This window comes from Labrus bergylta, chromosome 7 (genome assembly GCF_963930695.1).
Source record: "Labrus bergylta chromosome 7, fLabBer1.1, whole genome shotgun sequence".
Classification (NCBI taxonomy): Eukaryota; Metazoa; Chordata; class Actinopteri; order Labriformes; family Labridae; genus Labrus; species Labrus bergylta.
The window spans coordinates 5,962,455-5,985,007 of NC_089201.1; the positions used below are offsets into that span (position 1 = coordinate 5,962,455).

The following is a 22,553-nucleotide window of genomic DNA, read 5'->3' on the forward strand; positions in this document are numbered from 1 at the left end:
AAGTGTTGCATCAGGTCCCTTTACTGTACCGAAAATGTACCGAACCGAAGCTTCTCGACTGAGAACCGTACCGAACCGAAATGTTTGTGTACCGTTACACCCCTACCTACTTCCCACATTACATTTAGAGACTGTAGGAATCACAAGTATGCCTGCTAACTGAAGGCTCTATCTCCCATAGTACATTTAGAGAATATAGGTACCACGAGTTGGCCTGTTAACTGAAGGCTCTACCTCCCTTAGTACATTTAGAGACTGTAGGTACCACGAGCAGGCCTGATAACTGAAGGCTCTACCTCCCTTAGTACATTTAGAGACTGTAGGTACCACGAGCAGGCCTGATAACTGAAGGCTCTACCACCCATAGTACATTTAGAGACTATACCACGAGCAGGCCTGATAACTGAAGGCTCTACCACCCATAGTACATTTAGAGAATATAGGTAACATGAGCTGGCCTGATAGCTGAAGGCTCTACCACCCATAGTACATTTAGAGAATATAGGTACCACGAGTCGGCCTGTTAACTGAAGGCTCTACCTCCCTTAGTACATTTAGAGACTGTAGGTACCACGAGCAGGCCTGATAACTGAAGGCTCTACCTTCCATAGTACATTTAGAGACTATACCACGAGCAGGCCTGATAACTGAAGGCTCTACCACCCATAGTACATTTAGAGAATATAGTAGGTAACATGAGCTGGCCTGATAACTGAAGGCTCTACCTCCCATAGTACATTTAGATACTGTAGCTACCACAACCATGCTTACATTCTGGGAGTGAATGTACTTATAGGGTAATATGGTAATATGGCACTATAAACTCTTTAAGATAAGATGGTGCCTGGCCATTTAGAGATTTTTAAGTGAGAAGAAGGATTTGAATATCTATTCTATATTGTACAGAGAAGCCAATACAGGAGTAATGTATTCCCTTTTCCTATTTCTAGTCATTACATGAGCTGCAGCACTTTGGACTAGTGTAGATCTTTGAGACTTTCTGAGCACCCTGGTAAAAGAGTTATAATAATCCAACCTGGAGGTAAAAAATGCATGAAGTAGCTTTTCTGCATCATTTTGTGACAGGATATGCCTGATTTTAGATATTTTACGTAGGTGAAAAATAGGCTGTCCTTAAAATGTGTTTTATGTGACAGTTGAAGGACATAAAGTATCTTGATCAAATAGAACTCCTAGAATACTAACATTGGTGCTAGATGCCAGGTGGATGCCATTAAGAACAGTTATATCATTAGAAAGTCTCTCTGAGGTTTTTAGCGCCAAACACAAGAACTTCAGAGTTGTCTGAGGTAAGCAGCAAAATTTTCTGGTCAACCGGGTCCTGACTTCAGGCATGCTTCTAGTTTACATAACTGATTGGTCATCAGGCTTTATTGATACGTATAGCTGAGAATGAGAAGAGAATCGGTCCAAGGAAAGAACCTTGTGGGACTCCATGCCTAACTTTGGTTTGGGTTCTGAAATTTTTGTTGATTCTGAGTCTGTGTGCCTGTGTCCTTTTGGATCTTGATACTCAGAAACACTTCATGTTAGGGAATCAAAGAAATACCCAGAATATTGATTGTGTAATGATTTTATTGATTTATATTTCTTTACAATTAAAAACAATACAATGCAGGGTGCCAAATGTATGGGTGATATAATACTCCAAGTGGGTGTCCTGGGTGAGGGTCAGACCTGTGGCTCCTTTCATGAATGTCAATCACCACTCTGTGATGACTGGGTTTCCTACTCAACACACTGTCCTTTCAAATAAAAGCTAAACGCCCCAAAAATAAATCTTATAAATCAAAAGAAACGGTACTTTAAAAACAAGGGTTAACTCGGTAACTTTTCTTAAAATAAGCTAAACTGTGATTAGGCAACTTACATCAAAAGTTACAATATGCAATTTATTGATTGTCAGTCATGGGCATCTGCAGGTCTGATGAACAGAAATCCTCAGTGTTGATTCAGAGCCATCACTTGAACCAAATCACATCTGCATACTCATAACTTCTTATCTGCATGTGGTTTCATCTGATCAAAAAAAAGAATCAAAGAATCTTTCCAGAACTTACAAAGGTACGGCATCTCACCTGTGTGAGATCTTCTCATGTGAACCGTCAGGTCACCACAAACTTTGACCCGCTGCACGTTGTGCAGGTAAACCATTTTAACCTTCATGAATTTCTATGTGCTTATTTAAACGACTTTTCATGTACCACAAGTGGATGGCTTTTCACCTGTATGAGAGTGAATGTAACAAGTCAAAGTTGACTGCAGCGCAAATCCTTTCCCACAGGTGCTTCAGGAGTAAGGCTTCTCCCCTGTGTGTGTTCTCATGTGTCCTGTTAAATTACTTTTAAATCTGAAAGACTTGTTGCATGTTGTGCAGGTAAACAGCTGTTCCCCTTCATGAATCGAGTAGTGCCAATTCAATACTGATTTGCAAATGAAACTTTTATTGCAGATGCTACAGGAGAAAGGCCTCTCACCTGTCTGTATTTTCATGTGGGTTGTGAAAGTTCTGTTTAATGTGAAAGATTTGCTGCATGTTGTGCAGGTAAACGGCCTCCCACCTGTGTCCATGCATGTGGACTATCAAACTTTTTTTTAAATCTAAAAAATTTGCTACATGTTGTGCAGGTAAACGGCTTTTTACTTGAATGAATTTGTTCAATGTGATTATTCAAATAACCTCTCCTGCTGAATGATGACCCACAGGTACCACAGGTGTACTCCTTTTCACCTGTATGAGAGCGAATGTGACGATTCAAAGTTGCTAGCATCGTAAATCTTTTCCTATATGTGGGCTATTAAATGATCTTTTGTTACAAAAGTTTTGTTGCATGTTGTGCAGGTAAACAGCCTCTCACCTGTGTGTATTCTAGTGTGGGCTGTTAAATGACTTTTTGTTCTGAAAGTTTTGTTGCATGTTGTGCAGGTAAACGGCTTCTCACCTGTGTGTGTTCTAATGTGGATTGTCAAAATACCCTTTGATCTGAATGATTTGCTGCATGTTGTGCAGGTAAACAGCTTTTCACCTTTATGAATCGTGTTGTGACGATTCAATGTGCTCTGGCAGATGAATCTTTTATCACAGATGCTGCAGGAGTAAGGCCTCTCACCTGTGTGAGTTTATTTATGAATTATCAGTATTGATTTTGAACCGCATATTTTCCCACAAGTATTGCAAGTATGGGTCTTCCTACCTCTGTGGACATGCGAATTCTGACTTTATCTTAAAAGATTTGCCGCACGTGTCACATTTAAAAGACTTTTCATTACATTCAGATTACAGTGAGTGTCTGATGTTTTAGTGTTCTGAATTCTTCTTTTGGGAAGCTTTTTCTTTGGTTCTGATTTTCTAGTTGATTCTGAGTCTCCGAGCTCGCTTCCTTCTGGATCTTGCTCTTCAGCATCATGAGAGCTGTTAGAAATGGGCTGATGTTCATTTAGTAGTTGTGCTTCACTGTGGTCTCTCTCCTCATGAGTAAGAGTCAACATGGATGTGTCAGTCTCCTTCAGTACGAGCTGCTCTCCCTCCTGACTGCTGCAGTGTTCCTCCTGCTCCTCTTCAATCTGTGGAGGCTCTGGCTCCTCTTGGTCTGGACTGGAGTTCCTCTCCTGATTACAGAGCTGCTGGTTGACCAGAACCTCCTCCTCCTCCTTACAGACATGTTGCTGTGGAACATCTGGAGGAACACAAACGAAATACAGTAAAATGAAGAATGCAGAGTATGTTGAGGCGTTATATCTCAGTAGTTTTTTTTTAAAATTCTTGTTCTCCATTATTCTCAATGATTACATCGCCACAGGAAGCAAATATAAACCCTAACTCCCTTTGCATTAGTTTAGCATAGTTTGCTTTTTCCTCACCTATTCTGTTTAGGTAGATGTGAGGTTTCCAAACGATATCCAGCAGTCTGCTCTTCCAATCGATCCCTCCCTCATACTCAACGTTAGTATTTTTTGAAACTACAAATTTGTCTTCAGCAGAAGTTAGTCCCTTGTTGATGTGCTCACTTTCTGTGGGATCTTGATCTTCAGCATCATGCGAGCTGTTAGAAATGGGCTGATGTTCATTTAGTAGTTGTGCTTCACTGTGGTCTCTCTCCTCATGAGTAAGAGTCAACATGGATGTGTCAGTCTCCTTCAGTACGAGCTGCTCTCCCTCCTGACTGCTGCAGTGTTCCTCCTGCTCCTCTTCAATCTGTGGAGGCTCTGGCTCCTCTTGGTCTGGACTGGAGTTCCTCTCCTGATTACAGAGCTGCTGGTCGACCAAAACCTCCTCCTCCTCCTTACAGACATGTTGCTGTGGAACATCTGGAGGAACACAAACGAAACATTTACTAAAGTGTCCCACAACAACAAAGTGACTGAAAGGTAGGAACTTCAGAAAGATTGACACAGACAATTATCCATAAACAAAGATGTGCTGCACTGGAAATAGGGCTGAATGTAATTTAGTTTTTACATCACAACTGTGATGTGTGCATGTGTCACATAGCAGGTTGGTATGTTTAATCTGTATTTCATTATCTGGAATAATATATACTATATCTGGAAAATCAAGGGGCATCCTAAATGGCCGTGTGGGGGTGCCATAAACTGCCTACCTTCTCTTGTCCAAACAAATCCAGACCATTCAGCACTTCAACATAGCATGTTTCCTTAAAGGGATACTTCCCCCATTTGCATTAAGTATTGTTAGTTGGCACTGTTTGTTTTTACAGCACAATAACTAATATACTATACCTAGGGTGAAGTGGCCTAATGTGGGACAATTTTTGCATTTTAGACTTCTGGGGTGTATTGCAACATGAAGCTATACATTAAATCCTCACCCAGTACCACTCTGAAATCCCATATCAGTAGTCTTAGTGCCAAATTGTCTCGGACAATCTGCATTTCCTAATGTGGGACGGTGCTGTTCTAAATGTGGGACACTGAAAAGTCTATGTTAAAAGGCCTAAATCACCTTATTTCAAGTATGAAAACCTCTCAAGTCTGTCACACTCAAGTCTAAAATGTGCAATCCAATGTTCTGTAATTTTACCATTTACAATGTTATTGGTGTTACAAAACACTAAAAAAGGACAATAATAGTTTTGATGCATTTAGTAGAAAGACAATAGGCTATTATATCACCATATCTGACATGCAGAGAAAGCAGAATGTAATGAACATTTTATGCATTAATTTATTTAAAGAATTGTAATGTTACTATGTTAAAATTTTTAAATATTTTCTATTCCATATGTCTGTCCTGAACAAAAGAATGCTTAGCCAACTAACACCAATACTATTTTGTTGACTAATTGACTAATTGATCGACTAGTCTTCAAAACTGTGTATTTCCACATAGAAATATGCAACATAACCAATTTAATCGTATCTTTACCAGAGATGTACTTGGGTTTCTTAAAAATATGTCATTCAGCATGGAAAAAACTACCAATAAGCCAACAAATAGCTCCACTAAACAGGAAATGCATACAATCATAACAGGCATATTTGAATGCAAAAAACTGTCCCACATTAGATAAATCATAGTGTCCCATTTTTCCTTAAGTGGGACAAAGGAAATTTTAATTTAAAATAACAAATATAGGGTTTGTTTACAACATAATATAATATTTTTTGATGAACAAGCACATCATAAAAACATCCAGATAGAAAAAGGAGGATTGTTTTATTCATAAGAAATGTATATCCTTAACATTAAGTTTGTCTAAACAGTATGTCTCTGACCTTTGGGTGGTCTTCATGCTGTACTTCCTTTTTGAAGCTTGTATCATTCTAATCTATGATTGGACATTTGAGAAGTCATGTTATTTTGATCACATGACATCACAACTTGTGTTAACCCTTAGTTTTATTGACTTTCATTTGTTGTAGGAATACCTACACCCACTTGAGCTTAGGTGTCCCACATTAGGCAGTGTCACACATTTGGCTAATTCACCCTATATAAGAGCTGGAAATCAAATAAGTTTTTTTACAGGAAGCCCGTTTCTTAATGAAAATGTTTTGGGGCTCATGCTTCGTGTTTGCACTTCTCTGCCATCGTAGCATATAATACTGTGACATTTACCATTCATTTTTTGTGTCATTAGTCAGTTCCTCACCTGTTCTGTGAAAGTTGATTTGAGGTTTCAAATCTATATCCCGCAGTCTGCGCTGACGATCGATTTCTTCCTCGTACTCGACGATAGTTATTTTAAAAACTACAAAAATGTCTTCCGCAGCAGCCGCTAGTCACTCGTTGACAAACTCTCTCAGACTCTCAGCTGAACACATTGTTGTTGTTTTATTAAACTTGAACGTGAATTTCGACAGCATACAAGTCTAGAAGATGAGATAGAGTTACGTTCAAACAAACTTTTCCCGCGTGTTTACTTCTTTAGGTTTTTTTGCGGTTGACAACCAGCGTGAAGGTACATTACCGCCACCTAGTGGACAGGAGTGTGGAGCACGCTAGGCAGTTTAAATTAGTCGGGTGTGGCTGCAGCCTGGCTCTCTTGTCAGACTTGAGCAGCCAAACAGTCTTGTTTTAAAAGGGGTCCTCTTTAGGGAGGTTTCCTAGTGTCTTTGCAAAATTAGATCATTTTGAGCCTCTGCTGTGGTTTAAATTTGTCGGCCCATAGGGGCCCCCCACTGGCCTGGGGCCCGAAGCAGTAACCTGCCTTGCCTATTGACAATCAGCTCATCGGATTAGAGTTTAAAGGTCTCATATTATGCTTTTTCTGGTTTTTATATTTATATATATATATATATATATATATATATATATATATATAGTGTGTTTTCCAAGTGTCCGGTGCATGTTTAAGCACATCTATGTGCAAAAATTAAAAGTCTCAGAAACATGGCTTCTCCTACGTCTAACAGGAGGACGCATGTAACGCTCGGTTCTAGCCCCCCTCGATAAAAATGTGTCAAGTGTGGCATCATTGTCAGTGTGAGATCACTGATCTAAGCCCATTGGCTCGTTGTGGCAAGCCCTGCAGCTCATGTTGAAATTTCGAATTTCGATTTTGAAGCGTGCTGAGCAACTGACCAATAACGACAGAGCGAATCGGCAGACCAATCAGAGCAGACTTGGCCCACGTGGGGTCTAACAGTGTGGGCTCAACAGAGCGTAGCTGACAGACTCAGAGCGTAGAGGGAGCAAGGAGGAGCAGTACATGAAAACAGACACTTTTTTCAGACTTTAGCTATTGTGAACGTACAAAAGTAGGAACATAGATTAAATATATGAACCCCAAAAAGGGCAGAATATGGGCTCTTTAAGACATAATTTACTCTAAGTTATAAAACTTAAAGTGCTCTACACATGCTGGAATGGTTATTATTGCGCATAAGTTGAAATCCTGTGCTCGGCCAATCTTTAACTCAGATCAACAGATACACACAGAGCAGCAAGCAGACTTTAGAGATAGAGAGAAACAGTTATGTCTTCATTAAAACAAATAGAACAATGAGAAATATTCATCAAGATTTTATTGACCATTGACTTTTAATAAAGACTTTAACGTACACAGGGCGGCTGTGGCTCAGTTGGCAGAGTTGTCGTCTCGGTCTCTTGGGCAAGACATTTAACCCCAAATTGCTCCCACTGCTTTGTTGGCGGCATATGAATACATATGAATGGGAGGATTAGTTACTTCTGATGGTCTCACTACAGAATTTCCCTCTGGATCAATAAAGTATCTATCTATATCTAACTAACCCCTGCCATCAGTGTGTGAATGTGTAGGTGTGACCTGCAGTGTAAAAACGCTTTGAATAGTCAGAAGACTAGAAAAGAAATATACAAGCTGAAGTCCATTTACCATTTACACACAACACTGTTACGTCTTCTTCTAGACTGCCTCTCACAGTCCAACCATGAAAATAAGACTGTAGCTTGAAGTTAGAATGCTAATGCTTTGATGCCACCTAGTGGCTGGAAGTATTAATGACTTTTTTTCACTACACAGCGGGAGAAAACAAGTGAGTCAGGGGAGAGTTTAAGATGTTTGAATGATGAATTATTTGCAGGTTAAACTATTTGGTGAACCTACCTTTGTTTCAGTGACCAGACCGATCTAATATTTGATTAGATATTCCTGGCTTATACTTCATTTTAAAAGAGGGGATATCAGAGGAGCAGACAGCTCATTACATTTAGGAAGTATTCAGTTATTTTTTTTATGAAAGTATAACTTCACAAGATTCTCCACATTCCTCTTTTTAGCGCAGGCTGCTCTTCTTATAAGATAACCAGAGCCTAAAATATATCTTATAATATTATAGCTGTACATCTACTTCACTGGGATGTTTCAACTCTCATCTCCAGTGTTGTTAAAATAATAATCAGCATCACCGCAAAATATTGACCGTATATGAAAATGGATGTCACGTCTCCATCTCCTTAAATTGTACAAAATAGAATATAAAAAAAAAAAACCCCGGCGACGGGTGCTGTCATATTGTGCAGGTGACATCATTTGGATACAGAATTAGCAGAGGGAAGCTGGTTGGTGGAGCCGCAGAATAGACGCCAAGCCTCTTCCACTAACCGAAGCATACATCTTACATCCTTATAAAAAGTCAAAGATCCCTCAGGTGGGTTCAGTCCACAGCAGATTCTTGTGTCAGTTTGTAGCAGACATTCACGGTTATGGAAAGTAACAACAACTTGTGTTAAGCCTGGCTCAGAATGCAGGATAATCCGGACAATTCCTCCTTCCCAACAATCGCAGTGGGTGTTCCTGACTCAAGGCAACCGAAGTCGTATAAAGATCTGATCTTAACGTCCCTGATCTGCTCGGAGATAGTCGGCGACACCCCGATTTGTATCAAACTAGTTTGATATTTAGGATTTAAAATCTTGGCGACTATGTCATGAAAGGGTTTGGCAGAAGTTGTGTTTGACTTCAATCACAGAGAGAGACGAAGAAGGACAGTAATGATGTGGTGACCTGCAAAGGTGTGCCGGACAACTGTAAAGCATCTGACAGTTAGAATCTAACCTCCATGCTTTAACTGAAAAATACACAATCCATGTTGTACGTATCTACTCAGTCATTTCTTCACCCAAAACTTTTTAGTTTTTTTGTCCTTTCTGCACAAAACTTTAAATGGCAAATTTAACAGCCATCTCCATTGTTTACTTAAGGTCACATGAGGTGGTGTGTTCCTCCGTCGGGCACGATAATTTTAGTAGAATCCTGTAGTGTGTGATGTGCCATGATTTTTCATATCTCATAGCATCTTCATTGTTTCCTCTCACCATTCCTCCTTTACTCTGATAATCCAGTGCACACAGCAATGCAGGAGTCTCATTCATCAACAGAGCTGTCAATCACAGTGTTTTACCCCTTTTTTAATTCATTAAAAACTAAATAAAAATAAACTTCTCAGAAAGATGAACTGTTGCACTTCAATCTAAATCGGGATCTGAGAAGAAAATAATCATTTTTTTAAAACTGGTGTTTGAGTTTTAAAGTTTGACCCATATCCCATCTGTTAACATGGAGGAGGCAGGTTTTAAGACCAATACTGCAGCCAGTCAGTAGAGGGAGCTCCAAATCTTTTGGCTTCACCTTTAGGGGGCTGTTGTTTTGTCTGTCTTTTTATGCAGTCTATGCTTCAAATCAACCATCCTAACATAAGATGAACAATCCCCTGCCCACTTATGTTTGTTTAATCAAATGTCTCTGCAGAAATACGTGTCAGAGTTTATATTTGTATGTAATGTTCCTAAGTTGAGTTCTCCCTCAGTTAAAGACTTAATATATCCCACTAAATGCAGACCTATTTGAGTGTTCATGCTGAAAGCTGAACCCTACCTTCACGTTTCTGAGTTGCAAAACAAATGTACTAATGTTGCCATTCCTCCGTACTGATAAGAGGCCTGACTTCTGTTGATACGATTGTAATTTAGTCAGCGTCATATTTCGAGTATTTATATCATGGTTTCCTTCTTCTGTTTCCTGGATGCCTGATAAACTCTAGCACGTCTTTACGCAACTCTGCGTCTGCACCCCGGGGCGACAGAAAGCTTCATGTCCCGGCAGGTCTCAGATATTTGAACCCTCTGCTGCACAGAACATGAGGAACGCAGACTACAGTGAACGTCACATGAAACCAGACCGTAGCATCGCAGACTGTAAGGTTTTTATTTCAATTGTTCGCCCACACATTTCAAAGTCAGGTTGTCGGTCCGGTCTCGTGGTACTCACATACCAGTCTTCTTCTGTCCTTTAATTGTAGTCCTGTAGCGAGACTCGGGAGTGGCTTTCGGTGACCTGAGGGTGCGCCCTGAGCGGCTCACAAACACACACACCGACACACACACACACACCGACACACACACACACACACACACACACACACACACACACACACACACACACACACACACACATCGGCTGCGCAATGATCGAGGCTGCGCGCATAGGTGGATGTGGGACAATGGGTGTGTAGCGACAGAGGAGACAAAACAACAAAACAAACAGTCTCTCCTGGACTACTTTTATTCTATCTGTAAGAAATAAAATGACTAAGCGAGTCAGACCCGGATATTACCGCCAAGAAGTGAACAAAACGTCATGGGAAGTACCGGAGCGGTACCGGGAGCTGAAGCAGGTGGGGACCGGAGCGTACGGGACGGTGTGGTAAGTGATCCCCGCGACACTGAAGCGGCTATTAGCACAGATCGCGCTGTTGTGTGCGTGTGTGTGTGTGTGTGTGTGTGTGTGTGTGTGTGTGTGTGTGTGTGTGTGTGTGTGTGCGTGCGTGCGTGTGTGTGTGTGTGTGTGTGTGTGCGTGCGTGTGTGTGCGTGTGTGTGTGTGTGTGTGTGTGTGTGTGTGTGTGTGTGTGTGTGTGCGTGCGTGTGTGCGTGTGTGGTTTGAACAAAGAAAGACACAGAACAGATGGCTTCATAGAGACAGCCGCGCTGTGCCAGCCGAACAAAAGAAAAAGTGTAGTGTGTGCTTCACTTCACTTCCTGATAGGATGGAGACTTTCACACTTTCACTTTACCTTTTCTGTCACCTATGTCACCTCTAAGATGTTGAATTATGAAGCAGCACACGTGGGTGCTGCAGGGTTCGCTTCATAAGTTTACAGAAACACAACAATGAAGAGCAGCATATCAGGCACTTTTTAGCCCGTCTCAAAGCCCCTCTGTTATCAATCATTAACTCTGGGGGCGGAGACGAAACTGCTCTGACTGACTCAAACAACTTAATAACACATGAACAGCTCAGAGAATATGAATGTGCAACAATAAGCAGGAGATGGAGACTGAACATTGTCGGGACTAGAAGGGGAGGAACAGGGAATATGATAGGGAGCTCTCTCGCTCTCTCTCTCTCTCTCTGTGTGTGTGTGTGTGTGTGTGTGTGTGTGTGTGTGTGTGTGTGCGTGTGCGCGCGCGCGTGTGTTCAGGGACGTTGCTTGGATTTCTGGGTCCCATAAAAAGATCTCACATTGGGCCCCTCCACCACAGCTTCAGTCGACACTGAGACATTACTATGGCGGCACCTCCTTTTCACTGTTTTTGTGCAATTTAAAAAGCGTGCAGGTGTTTGACTGCAAGTTTTTTAGTAACTCAAAACTAGATTTTACATAATACTGGTGTCTATAAGTTGCCGAAGTATCTCTGTCGTTTCAGTTTTACTTGAGTCGTACATAAGTTAAAAATTCTGGTACCATGATGTCGAGATCCTGGGTTTGTTCCTCTTTAAAAAAGATATAGGATAAGACAATATCGTTCATATTGAGATGTTGACTGTTCATAAAAGTGCGTGACATTTGGCTCATGAGGATATGACTTAGAACTGAGTCAACTGACTTTTTTTAATCCTGAACATATATATATATATATATATATATATATATATATATATATATATATATATATATATATATATATATAGTGCATCACTTTCCAGCTGTAAAATGATACATGTTATTCATATTTAGGCGCGTATCTGACATGATTGACATGTGGGAATGATGTAACGGTTCATCAAGAGGCTTAAAACCCGCCTCAGCTCCCGCTCTCAGCCTGTCGTTAGGTTGACTGAAAATTAGGCTGAGACAGGATTTCCAACATGGCGGTGGCTTCCAATGAGCCTCCGGAGGCTCCTGCAGGAACAGATGGGTGACGTCACTCTGGCTTCACCCATTACTATTTACAGACTATTGTTTACACTCCCTTCTGCCCACTACGCTCTGCCAATGAAAGGCGTCTGATCCGACCTTCACAACAGGGTCTTAAGTCTCTAACTAGGCTCTTCTCCTCTGTCGCCCCCCGGTGGTGGAACGAACTACCAAACCGCATTCAATCTCCAGAGTCCCTTTTCACCTTTAAGAAAAAGTCAAAGACACAGCTCTTTATGAACACCTACGACCTTCATGATGATGATGAAGATGGTTTTGTTTGATAACGATGATTTTATGCTGATGCTGATTAGAACTAAAGAGCATCCATCGATGTTGTGCTTTGACTCTGGTCCTTTCCTGTCAGCACCTGTGTGTCTTACTGTACTTTAAGATGTTCATTGCACTCACTGACGTTGTTTCCTCTTTTCTAGATCCTTGCTTGTGTTGTACTTACTCTCTGATGCACGTCGCTTTGGATAAAAGCGTCTGCTAAATGAATTGTAGAATTGTATTTATTTATTATTTATAATGATATTTATTGATGTGCATATAGCCCAGCCCTAGACTCACACTCTCATATTTTCTGTCCGTTCCTCAGCTCAGCAGTCGACGTCAGATCAGGAAGCAAAGTGGCCATCAAGAAGCTGTACAGACCTTTCCAGTCGGAGCTGTTTGCCAAGCGAGCGTTCAGAGAGCTGAAGCTGCTAAAACATATGAAACATGAGAATGTGAGAATACTTGATTATAGGGAATCCGATAACTCTCTCAGGGTACACTAGTTCAAGGATTCATTCCAATCAATGTTTTGTCGATAAGAATGAAGGAGCACAGATGATGAGTGCCAGTCTAATCTTTTATTTTCTGTAGTTTTAAACTGTTTTGTCTGACATCAAAGGATTCATCTATACATCTAAATCTAAACCACAACCAGATCCAACAACGGTGCATCACCATAAAACATTCTCTAATAACCTTACATAACTTCAACATAACAGCTTCTAAGGGGCTCCTGTAGACTAGTGGTTATGTGGTGCACAGGCTGTAGACCTCATCACCTTGGCCATGGGCTCAAATCCAACCTCAGCCCTTTGCTGCATGTCATCCCCCACTCTCTCCTTCCAACAATTCCTGTCTTCTGTCAAAAATGGCCCAAAAAATATCTTGAACAAATAAATAAACAACTGCTTCTAAATTAATGGAGAGCACAAAGTGTTAAAAGGCTTCTAACATATTTTAAACAAAAGGAAAACTTATCATAGGATGAGGTGTCCACATGCTGCAGACAGCCCCATGGTTCTGAGAGAGATGACACAGGTGAGCTGGATTGGCCCTTTAGCCCCGCCCATGCAGGTAACAGTCAGGTAAAGGGGAATCACAGAAGGCGGGGTTTTTTGATTCTCGACTGGACTAGCACCAGGACCCACCTCCGACTCCATCATGAAAACTTCTGATATTTTTCACCTAATCAGAATTATTATATGACAGTTTGTACAGACAAAACATAGTTAAGAACAAAGAAACAGACTTGAACAAACATGTTTAAAAACTTTTTTTTTACCCCGTTTTAAAAAAAAATACTTTATTAATCTGTGAGGGAAATAAATTCTGGTGTTACTCTCTGGTATTAAGAGACATGCCTTTCACACACATGCACACACAGGACCTGTGGACGTGCATTAGTGGAGAGCTGTCAGAGTGAGGCTGCTACACACGGCTACGCAGGGAGCGCACCAGGGCTGTTGGGGGTTCAGTGCCTTGCTCAGGGGCACCTAGGCAGTGAAGCTCCCTTGTTCTCCAGCTACCAGACCAACATACATATTATGGTCGGCATTGAACAAGACTTGAACCGGCAACCCTCTGGTTCCCAACCCCGCAAGTCCTTTCAGACTGAGCTACTGCTGCCCCAGTAGGTGCTCCAGGCACAATATTTGCAACCCACTTAAAATGGCTCTGCAGCCCACTTTTGGGTCCCGACCCACCAGTTGAGAACCACTGTGTTAAGGGATCTAGACCCTCAGCACTGAAAGACGATTTTTTTTTTTTTTTTTAATCATTTTTATATTTTACATCAGGGAGGTCATACACAAGATATGCAGAAATCTCTTCACATATTAACATGTGATAAATACATGATGACACAGACATCGCACGGATAAATGCTTCAGGCCACGTCTCAACTAAAAAGTCCTCTTCCAGCTGTTGCTCTCCCTTTCATTTGACTTTTAACAAAATCTAAACAAAAGATGTCACACTCACAGGTACTTAGTGAGGTAATTAAAGCAACGTTTAACCAGTCCTCTAATGTTGGAGCGTCTGGTTATAACCACCTCCTCTTCAGGGCTTTCTTCTCTCCGCTGAATGATATTCTCATAAAGTATTTGTCTGCTCTCCACTGAATACATATAATATATCATCAGAGCATTGAATGGAATGAAGATTTGAAATACAGTGTCTAAACAGTTATAAAAGTATTCCCAGTTAGACGTCAGTTTTGGGCAGTCCTAGAATAAACCTCTTCTGAATCTCAGGATGCTTTTCCATCCAAATTCCCTCCAGCTGTGTGAAGATGTAGCTGTAGGAAAATCCCTTTTTATGTAATATTTAGTGTGAAGAGAGAGAGACATGACATTCAAGCATGCAACATTTCCTGGTTCAAAATGAGCCAAAGGATTAAATGATGTTTTCCTTTCTGTTGCAGGTGATCGGCCTGTTGGACGTGTTTACCGCTGACCTCTCTGTCGACATGTTCAATGACTTGTTAGTGCACTTTATGCTTCCCTCCCTGCTGCAGGACTTTAACCCTGTATGTACCTGTGCTTGAACCTGCTTTTAAAAGTCCTGCTGATAACGTGAGTCCGTCTCCCTGCAGTTACCTGGTGATGCCGTTCATGGGGACAGATCTGGGGAAGTTGATGAGGCTGCAGCGGCTGTCGGAGGAAAAGATTCAGTATTTGGTTTATCAGACGCTCAAAGGCCTGAAGGTGGAGAACTCGACTGTGATTGAACAACATGGACAGTTTATTACTTTACTGCGTCGAGTAATTCTTTTATTATACTCTTTTATTACAGTATATTCATTCTGCCGGGATAATCCACAGGGTAAGTTGTCTGTTTATTGTTTCCAGTGTGTGTGTGTGAGACAAAACTCTAACATGATTGTTAATTTTACTGTTTGTGTATCATAATATTTATCCCCCTGACACGATTTAATGTTACGCATGCTCAGGGGCGTGTCCAAAGGTGGCACACCCCAAAATCCTAAACTATCCTAAACTATGGTCACATGTCCACCTTGCGTTTTTTTTTCTGAGCACCAGCGCCAGAGAGCGTTTGCAGCAGCAGGCAGTCGTCTGGAGAAAAAGCGCAGGACCCAGCAACTTTTTTTCCAGATGTATGATATTCCCTGTAGTTTTTCCGCCTACAGATCGTGTCTTGTACCCTCATCCTCCTTGTGCAACGCTTTGCTTCTCATTGCACAAACCCTTCATACATGTGCTCTGAGCACAGCCAGCGCTTTTCTGCAGAAAAAGAAATGCTAGATGGACACAGGGCCTATTCGGTCTTTTTTTGCAAAGGCTGCTTGTATTTTTCTTTATATATCAGTGTAGCATATTTTCTTTTGTTCCTACTTGAAATTGTAAATAAAGATCTTGTATTTCATAAATCAGGTGCATAGGAAAGTAATGCACATGCCAATTCATGTAATTTCACAAATAAGAGAATGCAGGAGTTTGCATGCACTTTTTAAAGTACTTTGAATTATGACTTTGAACATAAATCTTCTCTTTGTGTCATTAAAAATATAAGCTTATGTTTCCATTATCCCGTGTTATAAAGTAGATCTGATTGTTGAAGTCAGAAAGGGTTAATTATCATTATTTAAATGTGGGCGCACATCACACCTCAGGCCACCCCTGCAGAAGTCAATTCCTCATTTGAGCAACCCCAGTCCAAAAAGTCTTGACACGTCCCTGCGCATGCAACACATCATAATAAGTGTTTTCTTTTGATTACCTGCAGGACCTCAAACCAGGAAACCTCGCTGTCAATCAAGACTGTGAGCTCAAGGTAGAGACTTGCTCTCTCTGCTGAACCAAACAAACAAAAGCCATCATGTGTCATTTCATCATTTATGTTATAAAAAGGTCAAACTCTAACTATAAAACCCTCCACGCATTGCTCTGCACGTTCTCTGCCAGCTCTACATTTCCCTGCAGTCTTATTAGCAGAGCTGTTAGCTCCGTGTGAGCAGATGTAAATGTGTCTGGGTCTGATTTTTTTCATCTCGTGTTCTGTCAGATCTTGGACTTTGGTTTGGCGCGGCAGGCGGACAGCGAGATGACGGGCTATGTGGTGACTCGCTGGTACAGAGCCCCGGAGGTCATCCTGAGCTGGATGCACTACACTCAGACCGGTAATGAAGAGCTAATTCAAGGGGAAAAAAACCCACTCATGCTGTCATGTTTTATCTCTGCGTCGTGTTCGGTGCTCCCTATTAGCACCGAGCCCTTGCCTTTTCATGTGATGTAGCAGTAAATGGATGTTTTAGTGTACTCACTTGCCCCCCAATCAGGGCTTCTGCTTCAAGCTGGTGATCACTACATTTCCCAGAATGACCTTTACAACCCACAGAAGAACGGGCCGAGGTTTTGAAGCTTTTTTGTGCTCTTTAAAAAGACTTCCTGCTCGTCTCGTTTAGCTGCTTGATTGAAGCAACAGACAGGAAAGTTCTGCTTCTTCTAAATAAACTTCGGAGTGGGCTGCATGTGTGAACACAATTCACCTTGACTTTTTCTTTACCAATCCCATGGTTAATGAGCCGCATGAAGTCACAGGTGAGCTGATGTTAGAACACAGCAGGAAATATTCATGAAAATTCACCCAAAGCCATTTGGACCAACACGGACTGTATGCGTGCATCTGTTATGATCTCTGTGCACGTATTTAAATTTCTTTATTATGCTTTCTGTTTGGCTGTCTGATTTCTCCGCTCTTTTGTTGAAACTGTGAGTGTGTTTAACTACACAGAGAACGGGTATACTTGGAGATAAAGGCAAACATTGTCGTCATTGCGACGAACTCTACTGCTTCATGTGCCATGTTTTTTTACGCCATGCACCTCCTCCTGAGACCCCGCCCCTTTTTACCCAACAGGAATGTAAGTCAGGAGGATTTCATCGACAGCCTAACTGAAATTTTTGATGCATATTTATAAGAGATCTCTCATGATGGTAGTGAAAAGACAGCAGCTTAAAACATATTTTGTAGCTCTATGTTAGAAAGACTTCAAAACACACATGATGACAGTTCAACAGACTCAGAAATATATTTTTTATGAGCAAACTGAGCTCAAAGTTGACAAAAGGCTTCAAGAGACATCTTTGCTCAGTTGATTAAGATGTACTACCTAGATTTATCCACTAGGTGATGATCTCTTAACATCCTTTCTTACGTTGCAGTGGCTCTGTGAGGAGATAAATACTTTAAGTAGTCAGAATAAGAAAAGAACTATAGAAGGCCAAGTCCATTTACCATTTGTTTTTCTGCTTCTTCCTCAGTGGATATCTGGTCAGTGGGCTGCATCATGGCTGAGATGCTGCAAGGAAAACCTCTTTTTAAAGGCAGCGACCGTATCCTTTATCATCGCCCGACTCATGATAAGAACAGGAGGTTCATGTTTTTTGAGCTGAGTGGTGTAAATGTTTATGACTGCAGATACAAAAAGCAAAAAATCAGGGAGCAGTTTGTTGCATGTGCAAACTTTAATCTCAAAGAACGATCATGCATATGTTTTTTTAATTTTCCAGTTTTACCCTTGACCAGTTTTCCTCAGATCTAGATCAACTCTCTGAGATCATGAAGATCACAGGAACACCGACGCAGGAATTTATATCCAAACTAGAATCTGAGGACGTGAGTTCAGATCCAATCTTCAAAATTTACTCTCTGATTTTGTTGCAGGACCCAAATACTCTGGAAACATAAAATCACAGTTCTGTCACTGTTACATCTGATTTATGAATGTATTCTCTTAGGCGAAAAGCTACCTCAAAAGTCTTTCAAAAGAGGAAAAGAAAGACCTCCACAAGGTGTTTTCCTCGACTAACCCACAAGGTAGGACGTGCTCAGCCTTTCTGTTTGATCTGTTTTGGGTTAGACGGTCAAACTGGGATTTATTTCCCTGATTCTCCTTTTCTTTTTGTCTCCTCAGCCGTGTCTGTGCTGGAGCGCATGTTACTGCTGGATCCGGAGCAGAGGGTGACGGCTGCAGAGGCGCTCTCGCTGCCGTACTTCAAAGAGTTCAGAGAACCAGAGGAGGAGACGGAGGCTCAGCCGTACGACCACTCGATAGACAACACTGACATGCAGCTGAATTTGTGGAAACGTAAGGATGAACTATTGCACTGATAAAAAAAGACGATAAAAAGACGATATGAGCTGTTGTGTTGCACTGATCCGTGTCTCACTCTGCGTCTTTCTTCAGGTCACACCTTCACAGAGATCCTGACCTTCAAACCCGTAATGCCTGAATCAAAAGAAACCTCGCTGTGAGACATGAGGAGAGCACAGCACCAGAACATGTCTTTGTCATAACATGTCATTCCTAACAGGGCTCAAACTCTTTGATCACCAGTCTTAATAAAGCCAACAGATCCAGTTTACAATTCTCTAAAACTTTCCAGCTGCTGGTTTGTCTTTAAACATCATGTAGCTAATAATGTAGATAATTAACTCAGTTTTTGGAGTTTCTTCTCTGAACTTAGTCCCTCCTCAACTGTGTTACGCTTTCTGTCGAGAGATACATCCCCTACTAGAGCCCGACCGATAAATCCACCAGCCGATAATATCGCCCGATATTAGCATATCAAGTGGCTATCGGTATCGGCTAATTTGAGCACAGATATGCGCCGATATTACTCGATTAATTCACCAGTCAAATAGCATTTCATTTGAGTATCATTGTATAACACTAGCAGCTCTCTTTCACCAGCAGAAGGCGCTATATGGATTACAACAAGCATTATCACTCACCAGGATGTCAAGCGATGATGCATGTACATGCACAGGTACTTTTCAGTTGAGTGACCATCTTGTCTTTGTTATAAATCTTTTCAACACGTTTGATAACTGCATTTGAGGGATTAACACAATAAATGTGTATATCTATATCTATCTATCTATCTCTACAGATCAAAGATAGATCTAAGAAAGATATCGGCTGATATATCGTTATCAGACCCCCCCCCCATATCGATATCAGTATCAGTCTTCAAAATCCTATATCAATCGGGCCCTAATCCCTTCTGACCAGCTGGAACGTTCAGGCTGTTTACACCTTGCATCAACATTATTCCTGCGTGATCTGATAACAAGTGGACAGAACATAAGCATGTGCGTTTACACTTTGCATTAACAATGCCTCTCTGTTGAGTACTAGAGATCGGAACTTATAAAAGCGCCTGCACATCATTTCAGTTTATAAAGTTTGAATGAGGCGGTATTGTTCTCCCAGCTCGTCCTTGAAGATCCCGTATTCTCCTCATGTTAACCTTTCATGTTGTCAGACTGAAACCTTTAGAGCAGCTTTACATGATTAGCAGCTCAAAAACCTCCTTATTCATTTCAGCCTTAAACAGTTTGTTCAGCCTCTGTCTCTTTAAGCCCCCCCCCCTCCCCATGTGCCCACTTTCTTCTGATTGGCCAGCTCCTTGGAAGCCTTCCAGGGGCAGAATGCTGCAGGGCTGCAAGGGGAAGGCAGCTCTCCACTGCTAAGAGGTTTCACCGGCTTATGTAGAGGCTTGAAGCTGTCTCATGAAGTTCTTGTTTTCATATCCAGGAGCTGTCACAACAAGCCATTTAGCGCCCTCTGCAGACGTATCCTGGGATTACGGCAACATACATTTACCTCATGATCTGGAGCTTTCCCCATGTTTAGTATGTGCATTGTAACACTATATGTGAGCTTTGAAAATGGGGATCAGAATAATAGGTCAATTGTAATGCTGTGCAGGACACATTAGCTATTTCACTACTAAATCAGTCTATGTGGTCTGAGCTCTCATATCATCTTCAGGATGCATCGGGGTGTGTTCACATCGAGCAGTCCACATGCCATCAGATCACCCAGGACGGAAGCAAAACTACTGAGGATCAGGAAAGAAAAATATCAAATCTGTGTGCACTGATTTTTAAACTCTGGAAATAGATTTGAGTCTTACTTGGCTCTAAATTAATGCAAGTTGTAAACAGCCTCAAAGCACACATGGCAGACATGTTTTACTTTTGCCAAAACTACTTATTGTCAAACTGAGAGTCTGTTGAAGCTCTCTGTTGGCTTGATTTGACGTATCAGTTTGATGGAAACAGAATCACTTAAATGTAACAGATTCAAGACTCAAGTTAAAATCTTTGCGACTTACTTTGAGAGATTTTTTTTGTGATGGATTGTATTGTCAAATGGCTTTATGTTTGGGACTGTGTGTCCTTGAGAGACATGTGATTGGATTTATTGTGACGTCCTTGTGTGTCTGTGCGTGTGTGTAGTCTGAATGTCTGCCCTGACCTTGTCTTTCCTCCGAGTGGCCTTAAAGATAACGACAGAACAAAAATATGTCTTAGTTTCAATAAAAACAAAGATCCAGCCCAGCAGACTGCACACAGACATTCACACTTTGAATTTATAACAAATGTTTTTTGTTCTTTTTCTTTATTTTAAGCACAAAGGAGCAAAAACACACGTGGGTCTTTGTCGATGTTTGCATTAAAGTTTCATCTCCACTCGTGTGATTTTGTAATAAATAATTTTCTTTGGTATTACACCTATTTTCTTCTTTTGCCTCCTAACCTGGTTTTTGTTAAATAATTGATTTTGATTAATAGCATTCTTTGTGGGCTAACATTGGACCACCTCATTGCTTTAATTCTTTGGTGTTGTAACTTAAGACTATAAAAAGACAACAAGGTTGATAAATGAAAACAAAGAGATCAAAAAGAGTTGAAAGTGTTAGGCCGTAATTCTTCAGCAAGGTGATCCAGCACTACTACCACCCGATGTCCCTCACGCCCAGCCACCACCACCGGACTGAGTCGTCCCCACAACCACCGCCTGATGCTCAGCCACCCCTCGTCAAAACATAATATCTGATAAAGATTGAAAACAAGGTCGAGATATCCTGACCTTTTGTTTCTTGTCTTGGTCAGGGAGAAAGTTCTGATAGGGCTGTTTCCTACATTTCCCATGATGCCGTTTATGACCCCTAAGTTGTGATGAGCTCAGTCATTATTGGTACTTCCAGAGTGGTCCATCTCTTTTAGTGCAAACCTAATTGCCCCTCTGGGACAATAAAGAGGAACATTTCAATGAATTGAATTTTACAAGTTATATTCAAAGATCAAAATACACCACTTTAACTAAGAATGCTAATGAAATAATGTTGCATACAGCAGCTTTAAAATCCAAGTTGTTTTAGAAGTGGTGCGTTTCACTTAGCTGTAGTTCACACAAGCTGCCACTAGATGGCAGTAAGAAAACGAGCCATGGCCAGACTGAATCTTGTTGGTTATTCCTCTACTTTGGTCTGGACTTAAATATCTAAAATACATTTTTTAACAGATTGACATGAAATCTGCTGCAGACCTCCAGAGGCCTCAGAGGATGAGTTCTTGTGACTTTAGTGAACTTCTGACTTCTCATTTAGACACAGACACAGCTGATCGAAGGTTTTAATGAGGCTGTCCTATTACAGATTCCCAAATATAGTTGCATGGATGGACACATTTGGCACAGACATACAGCGTGTTTCATGACCCTCTGACTTTTTTCAACCAGCAGAAGGTCGACACTTGAAGAGTTTTTATCCAATCATGAATCAGAGTGAATAAAAAAACAGTTAATCACAGAGAAGACTGATTACAGTTATTGTTCATGCCAGCTATGGTGTCGGTGTCGGACGAGGAAATGAACAGCCCACTGCAGAAACAGAACTAGAGGGCGCGTTCTCAAACACACCTTCACTTCTCCTTTTGCTGGCGTCCTTCTGACATTCAGTTCCCGTCCGATCTCCACCCGGCTGTTCTGCTGTTGTCTGTACCTGTACCCGGGCAGCCTAACATCATATATATGTTTAGCCTTTTTTCCGCAAAAAGTTCTACCATTTGGGCCGCAGATGGCCTAGTGGTTGGGTCGTGACTAGTGCCGACATACAGAGGCTTTAGTCCTTGAAGCTGGAAGTCTGGGTTCACGTCCAACTCGTGGCTCCTTTCAAGCATTTCATTATCCGCTCTCTTTCCCTGATTTCCTCATCTATCCACTATCCTATCCAAATAAAGTCTAAACTGTGCTCTGAAGATAGTGAAGGATGGAGTGCCAGATTTCCTGAGTTTGTGA

At 41.3% G+C, this 22,553-nt stretch overlaps 2 protein-coding genes across 2 annotated transcripts; one reads left to right on the forward strand and one right to left on the reverse strand.

The window, feature by feature from the left end:
* Positions 1-1,578: 1,578 nt before the first annotated feature.
* On the reverse strand, positions 1,579-6,423 carry LOC109978775 (gastrula zinc finger protein XlCGF57.1-like). The gene is given in 4 exon segments (XM_029276259.2): positions 1,579-2,603; positions 2,606-3,698; positions 3,883-4,329; positions 6,135-6,423. Coding segments are annotated over 2 exon segments (480 nt in total). The 5' UTR covers positions 2,793-3,698; positions 3,883-4,329; positions 6,135-6,423; the 3' UTR covers positions 1,579-2,310.
* A 3,619-nt stretch (positions 6,424-10,042) lies between these two features.
* Positions 10,043-20,983, forward strand: mapk12a (mitogen-activated protein kinase 12a). The gene is made up of 12 exons (XM_020639778.3): positions 10,043-10,670; positions 12,765-12,894; positions 14,865-14,923; positions 15,036-15,147; positions 15,236-15,265; positions 16,187-16,234; positions 16,466-16,580; positions 17,725-17,796; positions 18,000-18,079; positions 18,202-18,280; positions 18,378-18,551; positions 18,651-20,983. Exons 1-12 carry the CDS (start codon positions 10,552-10,554, stop codon positions 18,716-18,718), a joined length of 1,086 nt encoding a protein of 361 aa, XP_020495434.1. The 5' UTR covers positions 10,043-10,551; the 3' UTR covers positions 18,719-20,983.
* The last annotated feature ends 1,570 nt before the right edge of the window (positions 20,984-22,553 follow it).

What these genes read in the sequence shown, in the direction of transcription:
- mapk12a (XM_020639778.3), top strand. Translation starts at nt 10,552, where the DNA reads ATGACTAAGCGAGTCAGACCCGGATATTACCGCCAAGAAGTGAACAAA. An exon ending in GTCGACATGTTCAATGACTT is followed by an intron (nt 14,924 to 15,035) that starts GTTAGTGCACTT and finishes GTCTCCCTGCAG; the next exon opens with TTACCTGGTGATGCCGTTCA. An exon ending in CCAAACTAGAATCTGAGGAC is followed by an intron (nt 18,080 to 18,201) that starts GTGAGTTCAGAT and finishes GTATTCTCTTAG; the next exon opens with GCGAAAAGCTACCTCAAAAG.